The sequence below is a fragment of the Vigna angularis genome, chromosome 6, assembly GCF_016808095.1.
Source record: "Vigna angularis cultivar LongXiaoDou No.4 chromosome 6, ASM1680809v1, whole genome shotgun sequence".
Classification (NCBI taxonomy): Eukaryota; Viridiplantae; Streptophyta; class Magnoliopsida; order Fabales; family Fabaceae; genus Vigna; species Vigna angularis.
Window position 1 is genome coordinate 995,104 of NC_068975.1, and position 21,895 is coordinate 1,016,998.

General features: G+C 35.4%; 1 protein-coding gene across 5 annotated transcripts; it reads left to right on the forward strand.

The window, feature by feature from the left end:
- The first annotated feature begins 259 nt into the window (after positions 1-259).
- On the forward strand, positions 260-20,097 carry LOC108342846 (uncharacterized). Of its 5 annotated transcripts, none has more exons than XM_017580698.2 (9): positions 260-407; positions 6,132-6,341; positions 11,205-11,286; positions 11,462-11,537; positions 12,648-12,728; positions 13,494-13,630; positions 15,018-15,270; positions 18,922-18,985; positions 19,302-20,097. In XM_017580698.2, the coding sequence occupies exons 1-9, from the start codon at positions 290-292 to the stop codon at positions 19,919-19,921; spliced, it is 1,641 nt and encodes a 546-aa protein (XP_017436187.2). In that variant the 5' UTR covers positions 260-289; the 3' UTR covers positions 19,922-20,097. The 5 variants fall into 5 exon arrangements, with proteins under 5 accessions (XP_017436187.2, XP_052735741.1, XP_052735742.1 ...); XM_052879781.1 differs by having other exon boundaries at positions 275-407; positions 6,129-6,341; XM_052879782.1 differs by having other exon boundaries at positions 291-833; positions 4,469-6,341.
- Positions 20,098-21,895: the final 1,798 nt, after the last annotated feature.

The following is a 21,895-nucleotide window of genomic DNA, read 5'->3' on the forward strand; positions in this document are numbered from 1 at the left end:
TAGTATATATTAAATATACTATATAATCGTATATTATATTATAATATCTTGAATATATTTGATAATGAATGATTATATTATAATATTTAAAAATATAATAAAATGATATAATAAGTTATTATTCATAATATTATCTATAAGTATTTTAAATATATTTTATAATATATTGAAATACGTACCTGTAATTGATAAAAAAGATTATTTTAAAAGAAATCTTCCATGTTAAGATATAATTTTTATTTTTATTTACTTTAATTCATCTATTTGCGAATGATATTTTCTGTGACAAATGCGAAAATTACTAGGTGAAGTGTTTTGGATTCCACCCGCAAATTCGACTGTACTTCCAAGGATCCCATTTCTGTCTTCTGCAATTAGGGCGTCGTGGTTCGCCCTAATCCCTCAGGGTACCTTATTTTTTCTTCTCTCCTAAATTCTCAATTTCCCTTTGCATTTTCTTCTACTCTTACTACTCAAAGCTAGCCACCAGTAGAAATTTGGCAATTAGTCGGATATTTTTCGTGACCTCTTCCCGCCGTGAATTTTCATTCTCACAAGTCCTAAACCCTCTCACTTTTTGCCCTAAACCCTTACCGCATCTTTCTCCAAACGGCGACGTCTTGCCTCAAACGCTCTCAGTTTCATCCTCTCCAAACCGTGGTCGAACCATCTCCAAACTCCTTATCGATTGCCCTCGGCATCGTCCTCGCGGCCCTCCGCTGACAGCCTCTTTGCCCTCCCCCGACGGTCATATCATCTTGTACACCTCGTGGCCTTGTCATCCTCACTGTCGGTTCATCGCCGCCCTTGCCCGCCTCAAATCGACCTGTTTGGTATGTTAACATGCCTTTTCGTTTTCCTTGCTTTGTGTCCATGATTTCTCTTTTTCTGTTTTTCGAGTCCCTTTTTAATTTGCGTTACTGTGTGTAAGATGTTTCCTTTGGGCTTGTATGAAGATTTTGATATTTGATTTTATGGAACGAGTAATGTCCATACGAAGTTTGTACACCACGAAAATATCCAGTTTGTGTATATGTTTTTTTTATATTGATTGTTTATGCTTGGTATATTCTATAGATGTTTCGTACTTTATTGGATTAGAATAAATGCTTGGTATATTCTATAGAAGTTTTGTATGAATTTTATCCCTTTTTTGCTTTGCTAAAATTGGTTCAAGTGGTTGAAACTGAACTAGAAGTCAAGCATTTCAAGATCTCTATTTAGCCTTTAAGAACATTGTTTTTGGTGCAGCGAATTCGATAAAATGGAGAGCCTTTTGATTAGAGTCTTTTAGTTCAAAATACACCAAAGCATATATGCTTACAGACTAACTACAATAGGTCATATTTTGGATATAGTAGGTTTCATTCCTCTATGGTTGAACGAATATTCAATTCAAATTGGCTGACTACAATAAGGTGAAATTTTGGTTGACTAAGAAAGCATTAGCTTTTACTCTTTTTTCAATTTCCATTAGATTCCATTTTTTTAATCCTTATACGCATTTTTTTTGCTTTGTTTTCCTTTTTGATTTGTCATATTGATGTTAATGCATATTTAATGACATGGTTACATATTTTCACCTTGTCAATTACTTGCCCAAAATAACTTTTTGTATATCTAATTCCTTTTATCTTTGAAGTCCTTGAATTATAAATCCATGATGGTAATATACTGATAGAGATAGACATTGCTTTAGGAAAGTCAATGATAATAGTGAATATCATCTGCAGAAGTAGGACAAATTTTGAAGGTGAAGGATAATAACTCCTAAACTCTAATGGATACTTGGAGCACATGACTATGGTTTAATTGATATTCATTTCAGTTTGTCTGACTACAATAAGCTAATGTTTGGGTTGACTAAGAAAACTTTAGATTTTGCTCTTTTTTCAATTTCCATTAGATTCCATTTTTTTCTTATACATTTATTTTTGCTTTGTTTCCCTTTTTGATCTGTGGTATTGGTGTTAATGCATATTTAATGACATGATTACATAGTTCTATCTTGTGAATTAGTTGGCCAATAAAACATTTGTATATATAATTCCTTTTATCTTTTGAGTCCTTGAGTTATAAATCCATGATGGTAATAGACTGGTGGTAGAGACCGACATTACTTTAGGAAAGTCGATGATATTAGTGAGTATCAAGTACAAAAGTAGGACAAAATTGAAGGTGAAGGATAATAACTCCTAAACTCTGATAAGTACTTAGAGCGCATGACACCTTGGATACATGACTTGAGAAAATAAAGAAAAAGAGAATAGCATATGTTGAGAGCTTGAAAAGGTCTCCCTTAGGTTCTCATTTTTACATACAACCGATCTTGTGTTACAATGGTGAGCAAGGGAAGACTATAAGATAAGTAATCCTAGGTACAATGAATACTAAGACTCCCCAAAACAACTTCAGAAAAAGCTTACATGGACTTTGACTTTCCACATATTGTGAAATGCAAGCTGTTGACAAATTGGGAGTTGTAGATGATTGTACTATGGTGTTGAATTTCAACCTCAAATATTCTTGATATTCCTCATAAAAAAACTTGGGTTCAACAATCTCGAAATTGGAGACATTGACTGTTTTGTGAAGGAAGTCATGGAGGGAGAGTGACAATTTTTTTGGGTATGACCTATTCTTTTACAATATGTACATTGAGGATGTTCTCTACTACCATGTCCTCCTTTAATTCCCTGACCCCATTTTCCTTGTGCGGATGCCATGGCTATAGATTTAGTGGATTTGTGATAATTTTTACCTTTAGGAGCCACGAGTATGCTGTGTTATTAGACTTTATTTGCATGATTCCTAATAAGATCAAAATCAAAGTTCATTGCATGAAGGAAACTAACCATATTAAATTTGTCCAACTTCATTTCTTCTTGGGAATCAACATATACAAGCATCTTCTGTTCCTCAACAACAAATTGACTGTCAGCAATGGAAGATATCATATCATGATTTGCTTGCTTAAGAGATACTTGCTTGTGGACTAAATCATAGAGACACTAAATGTCATTGAAAAAGATACTGAGTCTTCTTCCAAAATGTGCAAGTTTTGAATGTCCCTAGGGTTTCCAATATATTGGGTTCCACCAATTGCCACAATCGGTTAGGGAGTTGAAAATCCAGACTTTCCCATTGTGCTGAGTTTTATGAAATATTATGATGAGATCCCACTTGCTTTCCCAAGTGATCATGGAACCTTTGGCCAAGAAGAAACCAAAGTTCCATAGAGGCTACCCAAGATAAAATCATCTTTACATTAAGGCTTTTTGATATAATGTATTAGAATAAATATTAAATCTGGATAGAAAGTAGTTGTGTTGAGAACTACTATCTTTTGTACCTGTGAGTTGTGCCTAGTTCCATACGTAAGTTTCTAGTTTAGTCTTTTGATCTCCACTTCTCATTGTATCAAAATTTCTATCTATATAAATATGAGATCATAAGATGGGTCTTATTAGCCCTCTAAAATAGATTTTCTCTCTTAATCTTAAGTTGATGAAAGAAGGGCTTAGAAAACAGTATTCTGGTCCAAAAGCCATCTACAAAAGTCTCACAACAGAGAAATTCGTGCCCAACAGTTAAGGGGGATAAACTCCCGTAGAGAGAAATTTTCCCTTCAACCAATGTTGGAGGGTGACAACGGAAGGCAACAAATAGGACAGGAATGCAAAGCGGTTTCAGTGGCATGAAGGCAGCATGTGGGTTTCTTGCACCTGGATTGATCTAGTGGCTGGCAGACAAAACTGGACAGACAATGACTAATGGCTGTGGATGCTGGTGATCAATCTAGGCAAGACAAGGATAATCAGATTGTGATCGACTCGCTCTAAAACAAATTTGGAAAGCTTGAAAGATTTCGGTGCTCATTTTTATATACAACAGATTTGTGTTACAATGACAAGAAAAGAAGTAAAGAAATGTAATTCTAGGTACAAACAGGAACTACCTGTAACAACTTCTGGAAAAGCTTACTTAGCCTACTCTATACTAACAATATTTTCTGCCCAACCTTACAGCCCAAAAATTGTTAAAATTCTCTTCCTTTCATCCCCTCACTTGATGACCTTCTACTATTTGAACATACTTATAACCCATTTCTGCAAATCTAACTTGCAAAGTCAGCAAGTTCTTGAAGCCTTTCCATGTTCTGTCCTTTTTTATTCACCTGTTCTGTATTTTATATTCATTCTTATATAACCTTGCAGATTATGGACACTTAGCTTGGATCATTAATAAGCTCGGCAACAGCTCCTCCACTAATGGAATTAAGCTTAACAAAATCTAAATGATTAGTTCATATAAACTTGAAGTTGTATAGTTCTGTACGTAGCAATATTATGCCCCCATTTGTTCCCTTCAAAAGTAATTGTAAATTCACTTGTGAGTCTATGCTGAAGTCGATGATGTCTCATGAAAAACAGAATTGCTTTAGTTAATCTGATCCATTGCTTTGCAGTGTTGTTGAAAGTCTATTATGGCAGCGCCATGGCGGAAATTGGTGGCGGATTTCCAGCTTGCCACCACAACATGGAAGTGGTGATGCAGGTTTCTCATGGTGGCCCATGGTTCATGGCGACCGGTTTTTGCATCACGGAATGCCAAGGTGGAAGGGAAAGGGCGAAAAGGTGGCTAGGCACGTGGTTCCCATCTGAAAATGGAGGAGGCAGATGTGCAGCGGCACATGTGAGAAGAACTATTCTGCAACAGCATGAGAGAAACCCAGTGGTGCACAAGATAAACCCTAAAGTGCAACAGCCCATGATAGAAACCTATTGGGCTATTGCTTCATACACCCCATCAATTTCCACCTGCACCTCTTGTTATTCATCACAACAACCTCTTGTTCTTTGTTATTCAATCCTGTGGCGACTTGCCACTGCTGGGGCTACTACTTGCCACTGTTGGCTACCGATGACAATGCGTTCACCACTACTAGCGATCCCGCTCTAGCTGCTACTAGCACTATTATATTTTGTTTTTTTTTAATTATCAATATGAATATATCATAGTTCTTTTGACTGCAATGTTTCCGCCATAACCCTGGTTTCCATTATAATTTCATAAAGGAATTTTAGGTCTCTGATATTTTCTGTTATCTGATATCGATAACACTGGTTCTTAGAACCCAATCTTATTTTTTGTATTCCAATAGAATTCCTTATTCTTTGTATTCCAATAGAATTCCTTATTCTTGTTATGTCTCATGTTAGGACTTGGAAAGTATATGAAAGGAGAAAGAGAGTAGAAAAATAAGGGAGAGTACCTAACTGCTGAGTAGTAAAATGGGGCGGGAAAGGTGTCTATATAAGAGACCTCTTTTGTAGTTTCAGGGAGTTAGTGACTATATTCATTGTACAGACCGGTTGTAAACCTGGTGAGGAAGGTTAAGCTCCCAGATTCTTGATTATATTCTTTGTTCATTGGTTGTGAATACAATACGTTTCTTTTTACTCATTCTTGTTTTGCGATTCTTGGAGCTTACTGGTGAGAGAGTGTTAGGTCTCTAACTCAGATACCTAACATCTCATGTGTTTCTATCTTCACCCCCATGTCTCCAAGTCCTCCAAACCACAATATTCCACCCTTCAATCCCACTCTCTTTCAGCCTAAATTTTGCAAGTGGGCTGTACACAATCACATTTGCACACAATAATTGTGCAGCTTGCTCTGGTGCCATTGTAGTGATGTTCCTTTCAAAATAATGATTAAAATTGGACATTCCCAATTCATGAGTGCAGTACCTGAGAATAATTTTCCATCAAGTTGTAATCTTGCATCAGTAATTTAGAAAAGAATATTAGGTCCTATGGGGATATGATTAATATGTAGTTCTTTTTGCAGATTTAAACTGATGTATGTTACGTAAATGTCTACAAAACTTGCAATCTCTATTATTTTTTATTGATGTACTATAGATAATTAAATTTGCAAACAGGTCCACTAGAGATTTTTATCATATTAATTGTTATGTTATATCTAATGAATTTTAATCTGAAAATTAGGTGGGTACATAAAGGAATCTTATACTTACAACTAGTATTTGCTATTTAGAGATTGATTGGTGGTTGATTATTTAGTGCAATGTTTTTATGAAGTTTTAATCTTTTTTGCCATAGCAGAGAAAAGGGTTTGTTTGGATATGGGTGGTGACGAGCACATGAACAAGGAGCCAGAGCTGAGGGATTCGCTTGATAAGGAGAAGAAATTGGAAGATGGTTTGAAGTTGAATGTGGTCACTGAGGAAGTGAGGGGAGGAGTGCTTGCTGAAAATGGTTGTCTCTCTCTTGAAGATGGGAGTCCCAAGAGAAGCACTGAGATTGTTGGAACATGTATCCTTGTATTAAATTCTGTATTCAATGCTTGTTTCTAATTATTTTCCCCTTTTCAGGTTTTTCTGGTTTGCTGCTTGACTACTGTTACAAACCCAAAATTCAGTGAGAAATGAAAATATATCATGATAGAATGAAAAGAAAATATGAAATTGTTATTGGAAGATGCAGGAAAATATACTGCAAGTACACTATTGTCCCATAGCAAGACTCTTACAGAGAAGATACATTCTCTCTCCCGTAAAGAACTTGGTTCTCCTTATCCTCTACCCTTCTCTCCTATATTGGCCCCTTAGCACCAATTCTAACTAACTTTATCCTTATTTTTTCTGTGCCAGCTCAACATTCCCCCAGATTCCCTTCCTATTCTTTTTTCTCTGTACTTTCCAACCCCAAGGCCCATAAGCTAATTGTTTGCCCAAATTTATTCCGTGTTTTCTCCAGCCTATTTGGGACTGTAATGGAAATTGTTCAAAATCAGCCTTGTTCTCAGGCTAAATTTTGAAATTCCTAATGATAAATTCCTCCTCTGGAGTTGCTTCCTTTGCAAATTTTCCATCCATTGTATAAAAAACTGTTTATTAACTTCCCTGCCACTAATCAAATGTTGCGAACACCATGGAAGTTCCAAATCCTTTTGGTAGCTTAGATTCCTCATGACAATTAGCATTAGCTTTTTAAGGCAAAGAGACAAGAGCTAGAGGGTGTATTTTATGTCTCAGGTAGCTTTAAACAATAAGATATTTCACCCACACATTCTAACACTTGCAAGTGACCATAATACAGGAACACAAGCTTGGCAATAACTTTTGAAACAACAAATTGTTGTTTGTGACTGATGATTGAGAAACAATCGCTATATCAAATTGTTGTTCCCGTCTATAGTTATTAGTTGGAACTCTCATTCTTGAGTATGCTACAAATGATATTTTAATTGTCTTAAATCTTCATGCTAGTCAATTAAGTCCCAATGTCCAACTTCTGTCTTTACTTCACATGGTATATGATACAGACCTTAACGCTATTGGGCTCAGTGAGCCCTTCATTCAAGAAGAGAAGGGTAAGACTAGGTGGGGCAGAGTATGAGAGGAAAAGGACTAGGAATGGTGATGTGGCACACTAGGATGAAATAGGTTGGTTAGAAGAGAGAGAAAGGGTATTGGTTGTTTAAAAGAATCAAGGAGGTAGGTCTTCGGGAGGTAGTTATTTGGGTGCTTAGGTGGAGAGGGAGCCATTTTCGATTTCTCTTAGGAGCTTTGCTCTGTGTAGTGGGATAATTGTATCCTTATGATTTCTTGTTTAGCAATATTAAAAGAATCAAATATGTTCAATGCAAGTCTTCATTTACACTTTTATGCATTTTTAAATTGTATCATTTGGTCCGACCTGCCAGATACTTATCTAGCCGCAAACAATGCCATCGAAGAAGAACGATGCTCAAGGGGAACCAATATGTTGGGTAAAATTGGCCCAAAACAGAATGGGGGTAGTTGGGGAGGAAATGGACCAAACCCAAGTGAAAAAAAAGATTGGGTGAGGAAAGTAAAACTGGACCTAAAGATAGAGGAGCCCATCATCCCTCCTATAAGGATCTCTTAGACAAAAAACAAAAGGGTCTATGTTATAAGTGTAGTGGGTTGTTTGGACCCCTCCATCAATGGTTAAGCAGCTTCGAGTCATCATGGTTGATGAGGAAATCCGAGTCGAATGTGACGAGGGAGATGAGGAAAACGACAACAATGAAGAGGAATACGAGGTTCTAGCTCCATGCGCGACGTTAAATCTCTGTACAATTGCGGGCGACAATGATGACCAACTAAGAACAATGAAGTTGGATGGAATGATTAGGGAGATTCCTATGCTGTTCTTGATAGATAGTGGGGCTACCCATCCGAGTCGAATGTGACGCGGGAGATGAGGAAAACGACAACAATGAAGTGGAATACGAGGTTGTAGCTCCATGCACGACGTTAACTGTACAATTGCGAGCGACAATGAGGATAAACCAAGAACAATGAAGTTGCGTGGAATGATTGGGGAGATTCCTATGCTGTCCTTGATATAGATAGTGGGGCTACCCATAACTTTATTTCTAGAAGACTTGTAGAAGCATTGGGTTGAAAGTGGGACAGGACAAGACATGAGGATTTTAATGGGAGATGGACACAAATCAGAAACTCCAGGTGTTTGTCGAGGCATTAAGGTGAGGTTTGATGAGGGTGAATTTGAACAAAAAAGATGTCTTTGGTTGGAATGGGAAGACTCAAGAAGCCTTTGAAGAACTTAAATGAAGAATCACCACAGCACCGGTATTGCAACTCCTAAACTTTGATGAGGAGTTTTTCCTGGAGTGTGATGCATCAGGAACAAGGATTGGAGCTATCTTGATGCAAGGGAAAAGCCCAATAACGTATTATAGCAAGGCATTGAGCTCTTGTAATTTGACTAAATCAGCCTACGAGAGAGAATTGATGGCAGTGACATTAGCAATACAACACTGGAGACCTTATCTATTAGGTTGAAAATTTATTGTTTTCTCATATTGAAAGAGTCTGAAACAATTAATGCAGATAATTATTGGGGAGCAGCATAATTGATTGGCAAAGCTATTAGGATACAATTTTGAAATCGGTTAGAAGCCTGGTAAGGAGAATTCAGGGGCAAATGCTTTGTCTCGCACAAAGAAGAGATGGAAGTAAACAATATGGTGTATTTCTTAGTCTGGTTAGATTAGCAAGAACTCAATGCCGATGTGCAAGCTAACGATAAATTGAAGAAGATAATTGAAAAGGTGAAGGCTGGACAGGATGGGCAGGCTCATGCTAGTTACGAAATAAAAATCGCCTTATTGTTATGGAAAAATCAGCTTGGATCCCTAAGTTCTTGGAAGAATTTCATGCTACTCCCCAAGGTGGTCATTCAGTCTTCTATTGGCGAGTGATAGGGATCCAATGTTCATGTGTTTATTTTGGAAAGAGTTCTGTAAGATGCAGGGCACCAAATTGCAAATGAGTACAACTTATCATCCGTAATCGGATGGACAAACTAAGGTAACAATAGGTGTTTGGAGACTTTTCTAAAGTGTTTTATCACTGACCTACCCAAGACATGGGTGATCTTGATGCCTTGGGAAGAGTTTTGGTTTAACACAACTTATCATGGATCTATGGGAATGACTCCTTTTGAAGATGTGTATGGGAGACCTCCCCCCAAGATTGTGCAAGTGGTACAAGGAGAAGTGAGAGTTGAAGCTGTCTAGAAGGATCTTTTGGAGAGGAATGAGGTGTTAAGACAGCTAAAATCCCATTTGCTTCGTGCTTAGGACAGGATGAGGACTCAAGCCAATAAGCATCAAAGGGAAAGACTCTTTGCTGTGGGTGATCTTGTGTTATTAAAATTGAAATTGAATAGGAAGCAGTCTATCATGAATATGGTCAATTCGAAATTGAGTGCTAGATATTATGGTCCTTTTATGATTGTGCAGAAAATTGGGAAAGTGGCATATCGGCTGAAATTTCCACCAAATTCATAGATTCATCCTGTTTTTCATGTGTCATTATTAAATAGAGCCATGGGCAAATATAAGGTTTAGGAGGATCTCCCTACTAGGATGGAGTGTGATAGAGCGGAATTACTAGTTCCCGAGGGGATCTTGGCTTCTTGGAACAACACAAAGATGGGGGAAATTAAGAAACAAGTGCTGGTACATTGGAAGGGGCAAAATGTTGATGAAGCTACTTGGGAGGATGAAGTGATAATTCAAAGCTAGTTTCCAAAATTTAGCCTTGAGGACAAGGCTCTATTTCAAGAAGGGGGTATTGATACAAACCCAAACTCTACTGGGCTCAGTGAGCCCTTGATCCAAGAAGAGAAGGGTAAGAATAAGTGGGGCAGAGTATATGAGAGGCAAACGACTAGTGTTGTACAAATATTTTGCCCAATGTAGCCTTTGGGCCCAAGAATGTGGCTGGTCAACAATAAAACATCAAAGGAATATCCTGTGGCTTCCATTCTCAACCTTGGTTTGACCCTCAGACTTTGGGTGATAAGTGGAACTTATCTTCAATTCTGTGCTTGTAACCTATGAATCATGACCTCCTCTCTTCACGATCTCTATGACTGCATCTCTTATTTGCAAGTTTCAATGCTGTTACTGGATATACCTTTTATCTTACCTCCCCTCCCCTGATCTCCCACTTTGCCACATGTGAAGCTGCCTATACATTTTCTAATAGGGTGTGCAGACAACTAGCTACTGAAATGGTTTTAGGGATTTATGGTTTCCGAGGAATTGAGCCATGCAACCCAAACATTTTCATATTCTTTTTTTTTGTTCTACATTTTGGTTTGTTGGGCCTCAATTTGAGTCCAGTTTATCTTATTTTTTGTGTAAAGCATACTGTACAATAGATTAAGCCAACTAGAAAATTTCTAAGCAGTGGCCATAATGCTATATCACTACAGTGTTTTTGGGTATGGTTGCCCATGTGCTGTTATCTGGAATTAAAAGCATTGATCTACAACCATGGGCTTTGTGAAATATCTTTGGCAATTGCTGTAATTCCCCTGATTGAAAAAAAATGGACTAAATTGTTTTAGTAAGCATAATAAAGCAGCCAGAAGGGAAAACCCTGGACTGTTTTACACTCCCTTAAGAAATTGCTTTTGAGCTAAGTGTCAAGATATGCTATACCCCTGTTATTTTGGACATTTCTTGTGTGCATAAGTTCTGGACAATATATTTTCTTTCTAGATATTGTACATGATATGTTTATATCTGACTGATAAATATTATAGATCAGTTTTACATCCAGTTGTAATGCAATACCTAATATAGTGTTTCCTTAATAAGATATGCTATAGCTGTATCAGGTGTTAAAAGGGCCCGGATTAATGTTGATGAACGTCAACCGTCAGTTCATTTTACGTATACTTCCCTAACAAGGTTTGTACAAGTTGGTCAGAAAAATCATGAACACCCGTTCTGGTACATTATTTGTGTGCCCAAAGTGAAAACTAGTTTTATTTGTTATTTTTTGCTATTAAAACTTAAAATGTCCCAATCATGCAGCTTGGTTTCATTGATTGAAGTTTTGACTGGTGTTTTAACAATGGTTCAGGGGTAGTAGACAGAAGCTTCAGGAACTTTTACGACAATGGTCAGAATGGCATGCCAAACATGCTATGTCATCCAATGTAAGCCCTATTATCTTCATCATTATTATTATTATTATTATTATTGTTGTTGTTATTACTATTACTATTATTATCATTATTATTATTATTTTGATTATTCATAGTGAAATAAGATTTCCCTTAATGATAAATAAATGAGTAAATAGATGATAGAGGATAAAATATCATGAAAAGAAAAAATAAAAGATTAACAAAAATTTAAAGTTAAGGATGTGAAATGAAGTTGGAGTCTATCTGCCCAATTATCATTGTGTAGATGTAATCCAAATAATGACTGATGATTGTCTAAGATCTCCATACGCAAATCCACTAATTTTTCACTTAAAAATGATGAAGTTGATTTAGATTCTGGTGTTTCCAATTTGAAACCAAGTCTTTGAAGTTTATTTGAGAATTAGACAATATTTTTGGTATTTTGAGGCGTTATGTGTGAAGTCTTTCGATATAAAAGCCCTTTTTAAAATTATTTTTGCCTAATAAATCTTTATCTTTTGATGATGGATTACAACATATGGGGTGGAACAATGTTTTAGACTCGTTAGAATAGGCATTAAATATATTTAGGAAGTAGTTGTATTAAGAAAAGGCTATATGTTGTACCTATGAGCCGTACATAGGGCCCCTAAAATGTCATTCGTAATAAACATAGGGCCCCTAAAATGTTGTGGAGCACTAAGTGTTAAGAGATCTAGGCGCATGCCCTACAATGCTGTGTCATTGGTACGAGATGCACTCCAAACTAATGCACATGTCTGATGGGAACTAAAAATAGGTTTGAGTTAGGTGTAAATAGTGAATTTAATGACACTACAAAGTTGAGCATCAATCTTAAACTATAACCTGATTGCATAAGCTCAAGTGGGAATAGTTAGACTCATTCATATATACTCTAAATTTATCTTATCTTTAATCTATGTGAGACTTCCAATAATATTGTATCAAATGCCGTATAGACACCATAGGTGATCTAATGACCACCTAACAGAAGGAATCTTACACATTTGGTCTATTACCAAGGAAACTGGTGGAATTGTGCTATTAACAAAAATGCAGTTTTTTTTTTTATAGTTTTCTAAAGAATGATAAAGCTGGCATTGTCTTTCTGTTCAGGATGAAAGCGAAGTATTGGAATCTGGTGAGGAGACATTTTTTCCTGCTCTCCATGTTGGGCTTGAAAAGACATCTGCGGTGGTGAGTTTCCCTAGTCTGTTACGAAAATCTGTAAAACTTCAGTTTGGGAAACTTTCACTTTCACTTCTAGGAAACTTTTCTAAAGTAGTTTCAAGGGTTAGCATTGCTGGAACTATTTTTCGTTTCTTTAATTTCTGTCATTCTTATAATCTGGTCAGTCCGGGAATACAGGTTTTAGTTTTGGTTCTCAAATGCAATCATGTGCAGTTGGTTGTAGTGATAGAGATAGGCTTACAACAGTTATTGCAGTATGAAGTCTGCATTGACTGCATTTTTTAATAATTGCCTTATCCTTTACATTTTTTCTTCAAGTGTTATATTTGCTTCATCCTTTTTATCTGTAATATTATGTCATTCATGTTGTTTTTCCCTATATGTGCCTTAGCTGCTGCATTGTTTACTAGACTAGGATGGTTATGGTTATGGTTGCGGTTGTGGTTGTGATTGTGGAAACCTGTCTGAGTCATAGCTATTCCCTTTGTCATTATAATTATAAGAATAATGGGCATATGTTGTATTAGCTATTATGTACAAGAAAACTACTAGAAACACACTAACAATTTAGTTGAAATTTATTCGAATCAGTTTTTGTGGGTCCCTCTAATTTAATGATTCCCTATCCCACTCATGTTTTTGTAGTTTTCAATAATTTTACTCATAATAGTGTGGTATTAATACTTCTCTAGGTGTACTTTTTATCTTTCAACATGAAAAGGGAAACATTATTGCAATACAAGATATTATTCTTATCCATTTCTTTAACAGTCATTCTGGATGGAGAACCAAACAAGAAATGATAAAAATACGGATTTCATGCCTTTAGCTGACCATTCTGTGCCTCTATATGACCGGGGATATACTTTGGGATTGACTTCAACTGATGGTTCAAGTAATGTGGATGGGTATGTACTGTTGCTTTATATTATTTAAAGATGAATCTATTGGTCCACTTAGTTTAAAATTTGTAGATAGTTCATGTGATCATACAATGTTTGAAATATAGTATTGTTGAAATGTGATGTTTTATTTTCTTGTTTGTAAACCCAACTTAAGAGTTAGGGTTTTAAGCAAGTGCCTTACCTCTTCTTTGTATCCTATAAATACATCGGTTAGATATATTATCTTTATCTTTTATCTTTATTAGTTAGTTTGTTATTATTTCTTATTTGTATTTTGGACTTAACCCATATTTGTTCTATTATAAATAAAGGACCCTATCTGTATATTGAACACAAGGGAGTTTTCACTATATTCAACTACATCAATAAAAGGCTAAGAATGTAAGTTGAATACACTGTATTTTTCCCATCTCATTTATCTAAGTACTATTATGGGGATGTGATAGGTTGGGTCAGGACAGGTGTGGAATTGTGTATAAGAGGAGGGATAAGAAGAATAACTGATTATGACAGTTACAACCTTCTGTAGATATTTCTTTTCTTTCCATGTAAGTGATTGTTATAAATAGTCACGGGGTTGGGAGGAAAAGGTCGTTGGGTGTATTCTAGGATGTGGATCTTACGTAATTCGGTCTGATGTGGGTCTTACCTAATTTGGCCTGATGTGGACCTACCTTGATTTGGCCTAACTTGTCTTGAATTTGACTAGGGCCAACTCAATTCAAACTGGGCCCCAGTCAATTTATCCTGAAGTTGACTGGTGCTGATTTGGCTATAGGTGGACCCACAATGACTCAACCCAAACTAGGCCTGAGCTTACTCAACCCGACATGGACTCAAGCCAACTCAACTTGACTTTGACCTAGTTTAACTTGGCCTGACGGGTGTTTGACCTGATTGACTACTACTACTTGACTCCTAACATGGGCGTAGCTTGATCAACATGACATGGTTCTGGCCTACTTTAACTTGACTTGGGCCGAGCCTGACCTGACCTGATCCTACCTTGGGTCTTGTTCTACCTAAGCTTTCAGAACTTGAATTGATCTAGATCCACCTTGATTTTGGATTTACATAATCCAAAAAATTATCCAATTGAAATTCAATAAATGAATTGGATTTAAAATCTAAATACATGGATTTGGATTTGAGATAAATCCATTGAAATAGACTTGAAGGAATAGGGATTTGCCTACCTGCCATCTTGAGGTAACATTTGTTTTGTATGCATGTTGTGTTCTGGTGGTAGGTTATTAATTCAAGCTGAAATGTTCATTTGCTTATTTGAGTGTGCTGTTCAATTGTGAATCTGCTATTTATATTTCAAAATTAAATGTACTACTAGTTTCTGTCATAGTGACGTAAGCTTTTACTTTTTTAAATGTTCTAGTGGTTTAGAGATTATTGATGATCCTGCTCGGTGTTTCAATTGTGGTTCTTATAACCACTCATTGAGAGAGTGTCAGAGGCCCCGAGACAACACTGCTGTTAATAATGCTCGCAAACAACACAAGTCCCGACGGAATCAGAATTCTTCCTCCCGGAATCCAACTCGTTATTATCAGAATTCTCCTGCTGGAAAGTATGATGGTTTGAGGCCAGGTGTTCTGGATGATGCAACACGTCAACTTTTGGGCTTGGGGGTAAGTTTTGAAAATGCTTTTTTGATGTTTTTATTAATATACATTTCCAACGGTATGATGTTATTATATGTCCTTATCCCTGAAATAAGTTTTATCGGAAATGTTGGGTAAAATTCAACTAATGAAGGATATTATAAGTAAAAAAAGGCAACAAGGCTGTCTAATCTTCAGCATATTAAACAGCATATCCCTTTAACAGCAAATAAATTGTTGTCATGAACACAACCTGCCGATGTCATGGAAAGGTTTAGAAGCAAATGTGGATCCTTCAAGAAACAATTGTTATGCCCGAGCTAAATGCTGCAGAAGCTATATTTAAAAGCCACAAGACAAAAAAACTGGAAATAATATAAAGTAAAAGATAATAAAAAATTTTGTTGGTTCGAATGGGGTCAATCAATATTTGAAAATCAATCCAATTTAGTCCGAAAGAACTTTGTGTGTGATTTTATTTATGAAATTACCGTACAGCTAAGATATTTATGAAATTACTTTGCCAATTTATTTTTCTCTATAATATTAACTAAAAGATGGCGTATTTTTTAATGTTTTTATAAATTTATTATTTTGGATTTAGTGTTTCTGTGCTTTCTATAATACTTTTTTGCTTCTAAAGCATGTAGTAATTTGCTTATGAGATGTGATATTTGATACTTTGAATATATATTGATTATCGTTATTTTTTGCTTCATTGTTTAATATATGGCTCCTTAAAACTATTATAATAATGAAAACACTGATCAAATCTACATTAGATTGGGTTGCAACTTATTTGATTATGTTTTTCAAGATTGGACGGGATTTTGAATTTTGAACCAATCAAATGCTGCAAAACCAGAATTGAAAAGCGAAAATCAAATTGAAAATAATATGAAAGAAAAGGATAATTAATTTTCTTATGTTGAAACTGAAATAATTCTTGAAGGCTTGAAAGATCCCTTTCACTCTTATTCTATTTATAAGAAAGTTCTGATACAAAAGTACGATAAATAGGGTAACCCTAACTATATATATACTAGATATAATATAATGATGATAAATAGGGTAAATATTCTAACACTCCTCCACAAACTAATCAAACAAATTATATGTACCAAGGTTGGAACAAATAAACTCAATTCGAGGACCCTTGAATGACTTGGTCAACACATCTGCGAGTTGATCGTTTGATCCAACAAACTCAATACATATTTATTTAGTCAACAATTTTTCACGAACAAAATGACAATCAATTTCTATATGTTTAGTTTTCTCGTGAAACATTGGATTTGATGCAATGTGAAGAGTAGCTTGATTATCGCAATACATCTTCATAGTATGGATGTCACAGAAGTTAAGCTCTTGAGGAATTGTTTCACCCATATAAGTTCACATGTTAGTGACGTCATTGCCCTATACTCAACTTTAGTGATTGATCGAGTTACTACATTTTGTTTCTTACTTTTTCATGAAATAATGTCTCCTCCCAGAAAAACACAATATCTTGTAGTAGACCGTCTCCAAGGAGCCTGCATGAATTGACTAACCACTCCAACTACAAATGATAGATCTGACCTTGTAATAGTGAAATAAATCAGTTTTCCAACCAGCCTCCTATACCTCTTTGGATCGAAGAATAATTCACCTTCTTCTGTCCTTAATTTCTGGTTTGGGTCCATGGGACTGTCTATCGGTCTACAATCAATCATGTCTGTTTTTTGTAATATATCAAGACCATACTTTCTTTGGGAGATTACAACTCCATCTTTTGATTGTGCTACTTCAATGCTAAGAAGTATTTGAGACTTCCAAGATCCTTGGTTTGAAAATGTTTACACAAGTACTCTTTTAGTTGAGATATTCCAACAACATCATTTCTTGTAATAACAATATCATCAACATATATTATTAAGTAAATACATTTCCTAAGAGAAGAATGACAGTAAAAGACCTAATGGTCTGCTTCACTTCGTTTTAGCCCAACTTTTTGAACAATGGAGCTAAACTTTCCAAACCAAGTACGTGGTGATTGCTTGAGGCCATATAGAGATCAATGCAATTTGCATACCATATCAGACTCTCCCTGAGAAACAAACCCATCTTATCGTGGAGGGATGTACTCTGAACCGGTTACCAAGACTAACCATCAGCTCTAATACCAATTGTTAGGGAGGTTCAACACACACATAGATCTCCACACTGGTAAGATATTGTCCGTTTTAGGTCAAGCCCTCACAGATTTGTTTTTGGTACTACTCCAGCAGGGTTATTACCAATGGAGGTATCTTATATGTATATAAACCCATGTCCATCTTTTGTTTGATCTGATGTGGGACTTTGTTTCTATCCTAACAAGACTCCTCTATATGATTCTGTTTTGGAAATTGCCCTCGATCCTCCTAGATACCTCCTAATAGATTTGTTGTTTCTCGACATTCCTCGTTCCCATCCTGATTCTTGTGTCACTTCACTTCCCTGGCTACGTCCATAGCCCTTAACAGTTCCTTGGGATTATGGGGCCTGATTTGGCTCCTAATGTCATTCTACAGTCCCGCAAAGAAATATCTAAGTATTTGTTCTTCGGTCAACTCCATAGCTTGAGATACTAACATTTTGAATTCCTGGATGTATTCTTTCACTGCCCCTTTTGTTTAATAGCAGCTAATTTCTCAAACACCAAACACCTGACCAAAGCTTCTGTTAAATCCTCCCAAGAAGGGTTCTTGGTTTTCTCTTTCCAGAAACGAAACCAGTACTCTGTTTCTAACCTCTTGTACCTCAAAAAAATTTCTCAGCCCTAGCTATCCATCCCTCTGGGTCCACTCCTTCAAAAGTAGGTAAATCCACGCTTTTCATCCAGCCCCTCTGTATCTCTCCCTTTTGCTCTTCACTATCCTCCTCAAACTAGCGTCTTTTTCCCATTCTTCCACCATTAACCGAACCTTGACTGTCCTCTGTACTTCTATCCTGGTTTCCTGATTTCCAACAATAGCCCTGCCACCATTTCTTTGAGTTCTTGAAGGGTTTCCCTGGTGTCCTCTCTAAAACCTCCAGATCATTCAAGCTGCCTTCCATGACTCTTCCTTTTCTTGATTTGGCAGGTCAGACCAATTTGTTAGGTTTTTTAGTGATAAGAAAACCCAACAAAACACACTGGTAAGCACCCCTGACTTGCCCCCACTCTCTAACGTAGCACAAGAGAAGAAAACCGAACTGTTTTATTAAAATGGCAAAAGATGTTCCAACACTTCCCAGGGACAGACCTCCCTTCACAGGATGTAAGGCTCCTGTCTTACAAAGATTACAGCCAAAAAACTCCCCTCTCTAAGACCCTTCTCCTCTCTTATATACACAACTTCTATCCCAACCACCCACTGTCTAACAACGAACAACTGACAGCTATTGTTCTGTTTTTCTGTTTCTCCTAATATATACTCTTAGGGTCCTATCACAATCTGCATGTTCAACCGGTTTATAACACAAATTCTTATAACCTAAGAAGTAGCACGATGACATAAGTGGGCTGTATAGTGGTAGGTAGTTTGAAGATTGCAAGCCTTTGACACTAACGCTGGAGTATAAGAAAGCCATACATTATAGGGATTTTTTAATGTGTCAGAATTGTCAGTCTGCCTTTATGAAATGTATTAATACTAAGATTGTCTTATGCAGGAGCTTGATCCACCTCCATGGCTTAACAGAATGCGAGAAATAGGATACCCACCTGGATATCTTGGTAAAAAGCATTTTTCTTTTTCATCTCAATTTCTTGTTTTCTTCCTCATACTCTGCCTCTGATCCACCCAAATTATCATTGTGTGTTCTAATGGTGTATATGCGTCGAATTTAAGTTTAAATTTAATGCTACAAGCATAAGTTACTTGACAGGTTTGAGAAATTTGCTGAGGTTGTTCACCAGCCTAATGAATTAGTTCTGTTATTTTCAATAGTTTATTTTAATCACTTTCTGTTGCTATTTACTGTACTGAATCCTTATCATCTTGCCTGAGTTGATGTATTAAATTAACTTTATAACCTTTATTTTAATTTAGATGTGGACAAAGAGGATCAGCCTTCAGGCATTATGATATACACCGACAGGGAGATTGCGGATCAGGAGGATGGGGAAATTATGGAAGTTGAATCTGATTCTTCAAAACCAAAGCGGAGAATGACTGTCAAATTTCCAGGAATAAATGCTCCCATTCCAGATAATGCTGATTTGAGATTATGGGGCTCTGGGAATGAACCCTCAAGTTCAGATATTTCAAGAAACCTGTTGGCACCGCACAGATCGAATTATAGTTCTGATTATGGTAGCCGAGGACATCATCGGGAGAATAGATTGGGTGGGGATCTTACTGATGATGGTCCACCAGGGGACCCAGGTCATAGTTCATCCAAGTTTAGTTTTCATCCTAGGTTTAGTGGCCATGAGGGTACAAGAAGTCCTTCATCGTCAAGATCCCAATCTGACTGGAATAGAAGTCCTTTACATGATGAAGAACCCCCAAGGCCTTTTTCTTTCCATTCTCTTCATTATTCTCCTTCAGAGAGAGATTTTGGTAGACCATGGAACTCGACCTATGAAAGCATATATGACAGGGACCGTGATCTTTCTTCTCGACTTAAGGACAGGCCAGACGAACGCTACCATCGCAGTTGGTGGTGAGGATGACATTAATAGGATCTCACCACATTTCTGTTATTCAGACGCTTACATTATTTTTACCTCACCCCATTAGGAACTGCTGTTATGGAAAGTTGGCAGAGTTAACCATTTTTCTGCTATAGCTGTATTTGTACTCTCCTGTGTTATTTAGTAAATGTATACTTTTTTATTTAATATATTATGTTCTATTGTATTTATATTTCTAATTATAGTTATAATAACAAGTCAAATTATATTATCTATTAGAGTGTGGAAATTAATACTTATATAATATATGCTTTGTATAATATATAAAAAAAGTATTTATATAGGTGAATTAGTCTGTGTAATTTTAATAAAATTATATTTTTTTAACTGTCATAATTTTTATAAAGCATAAATTAAAATTCAATTTTAAAACTTGAGGTTCTGGGTTTTATTTGAATTGTAATTGAAATGTATATGTATTACAATCTATAATATGTTTATTCAAATGCGTAGTTTTTAAGTGATCCAATTTTAGTAGATTATATCGTTGTTCAATAAAAGAAAAGTAAGTTGTATTTTATTATTATCCAACAAAACAAATTTTGGATGTTCATGCTTTTATATCCTTCTTACTATCATTTTTATTTCTGTATCCAAATTTATTATATTGTCAACTCAATAAAATAAAATAATATCAACAAACTCATCTTTCATATACATATGTTAAATTTTATAATTGAAAAGCACTGAATCGAGGTAATCAATTATAGTATGTTTTTGTGAATACATGTTCTAATGCTACTAGAAACATTATCTCTGTCTTAATCTTTGTTTTAATACACAAATCTTGTATGATTCCATATGCTAATATTTTTCTATACATCCAACTTCATGTTTAAAATTTTTGTATGAAGATATATTTCATAACATATCTGTACTTTATTTATTTATATTTTCTATTAATAGATTTATGCGTTGTGATCAGAAATGAATTCACGTGTTTACTTTTGAAATACGAATTTGATTCAAAATTTCCACCATAGGATGTTTTACTGAACTCCTATCAGGCAATGCATTTGTTATTTTGTGCAGAAGTTACATGGTTTATAGTTTACTCATGTTGCTCTAATATTGTATAGGGTTACAATTTATAATGTATTTGCATATTATTTTGAGTTCCTTATTTGTTTGTGTATATGTTTAATATATTTCATGAATGAAGAATATCTTTTAAACAATTAATAACATCAATTTTACTCAAAAATATTCTAACTAATTATTACATTATATTCATATTTATACTAATGTATATATAAACTTTTAAGGGTTAAATATGTTTTTGGTCCGTTTCAGCGAAAATTAGAATTAGTCCCTTTTCAAAACTTTGGCCTAATTTAGTCCACAAACTTTCGAAATGTGTGAATTTAGTCATTTTAACTAAATTTTGTTAGGTTTATTTGATATCTTAAGTGCGTTTCATGATAGCATTTGAGTTGTTTATATCTTTTGACACATTTTTGCTTCAATGTTCACTAAGAAATGCGTTTGAAACATCAAATAAAGTTAACAAATTTTGGTTAAAAGGACTAAATTCACACATTTCTAAAGTTTGGGGACTAAATTAGTCCAAAGTTTTAAAGAGGGACTAATTCCAATTTTCGCTGAAAGTTAAGGGACCAAAAACATATTTAACCCAACTTTCAAATTAGTTTTTTATCTAGATATAATACAACTTTATCGTTATTTTATTTTTCAAACAATTTATATATATATATATATATATATATATATATATTTAAAAATGTTTACTTATAATCAACATAAGATAAAAACATGACTTTGTTAAAAAAAAATTGGTTTAATAGGTTCGGAGGTCCCTATATTTGCGGGTTCGTTTCAGTTGGGTCCTCCAATTTTTAAAGTGATCAATTGGGTCCCTAATTTGGTAAATGTGATTCAATAATAGGATCTCCGTTAAATGTAGTTAACGTACGTTAACTTTGTTAT

Bases quoted from the DNA above. Each gene is read 5' to 3' on its own strand.
- LOC108342846 (XM_052879781.1), top strand. From the start codon at position 290: ATGCGAAAATTACTAGGTGAAGTGTTTTGGATTCCACCCGCAAATTCG. The intron at 6,342-11,204 runs GTATCCTTGTAT...GATATGCTATAG, and splicing joins CACTGAGATTGTTGGAACAT to CTGTATCAGGTGTTAAAAGG. The intron at 15,271-18,921 runs GTAAGTTTTGAA...TGTCTTATGCAG, and splicing joins GTCAACTTTTGGGCTTGGGG to GAGCTTGATCCACCTCCATG.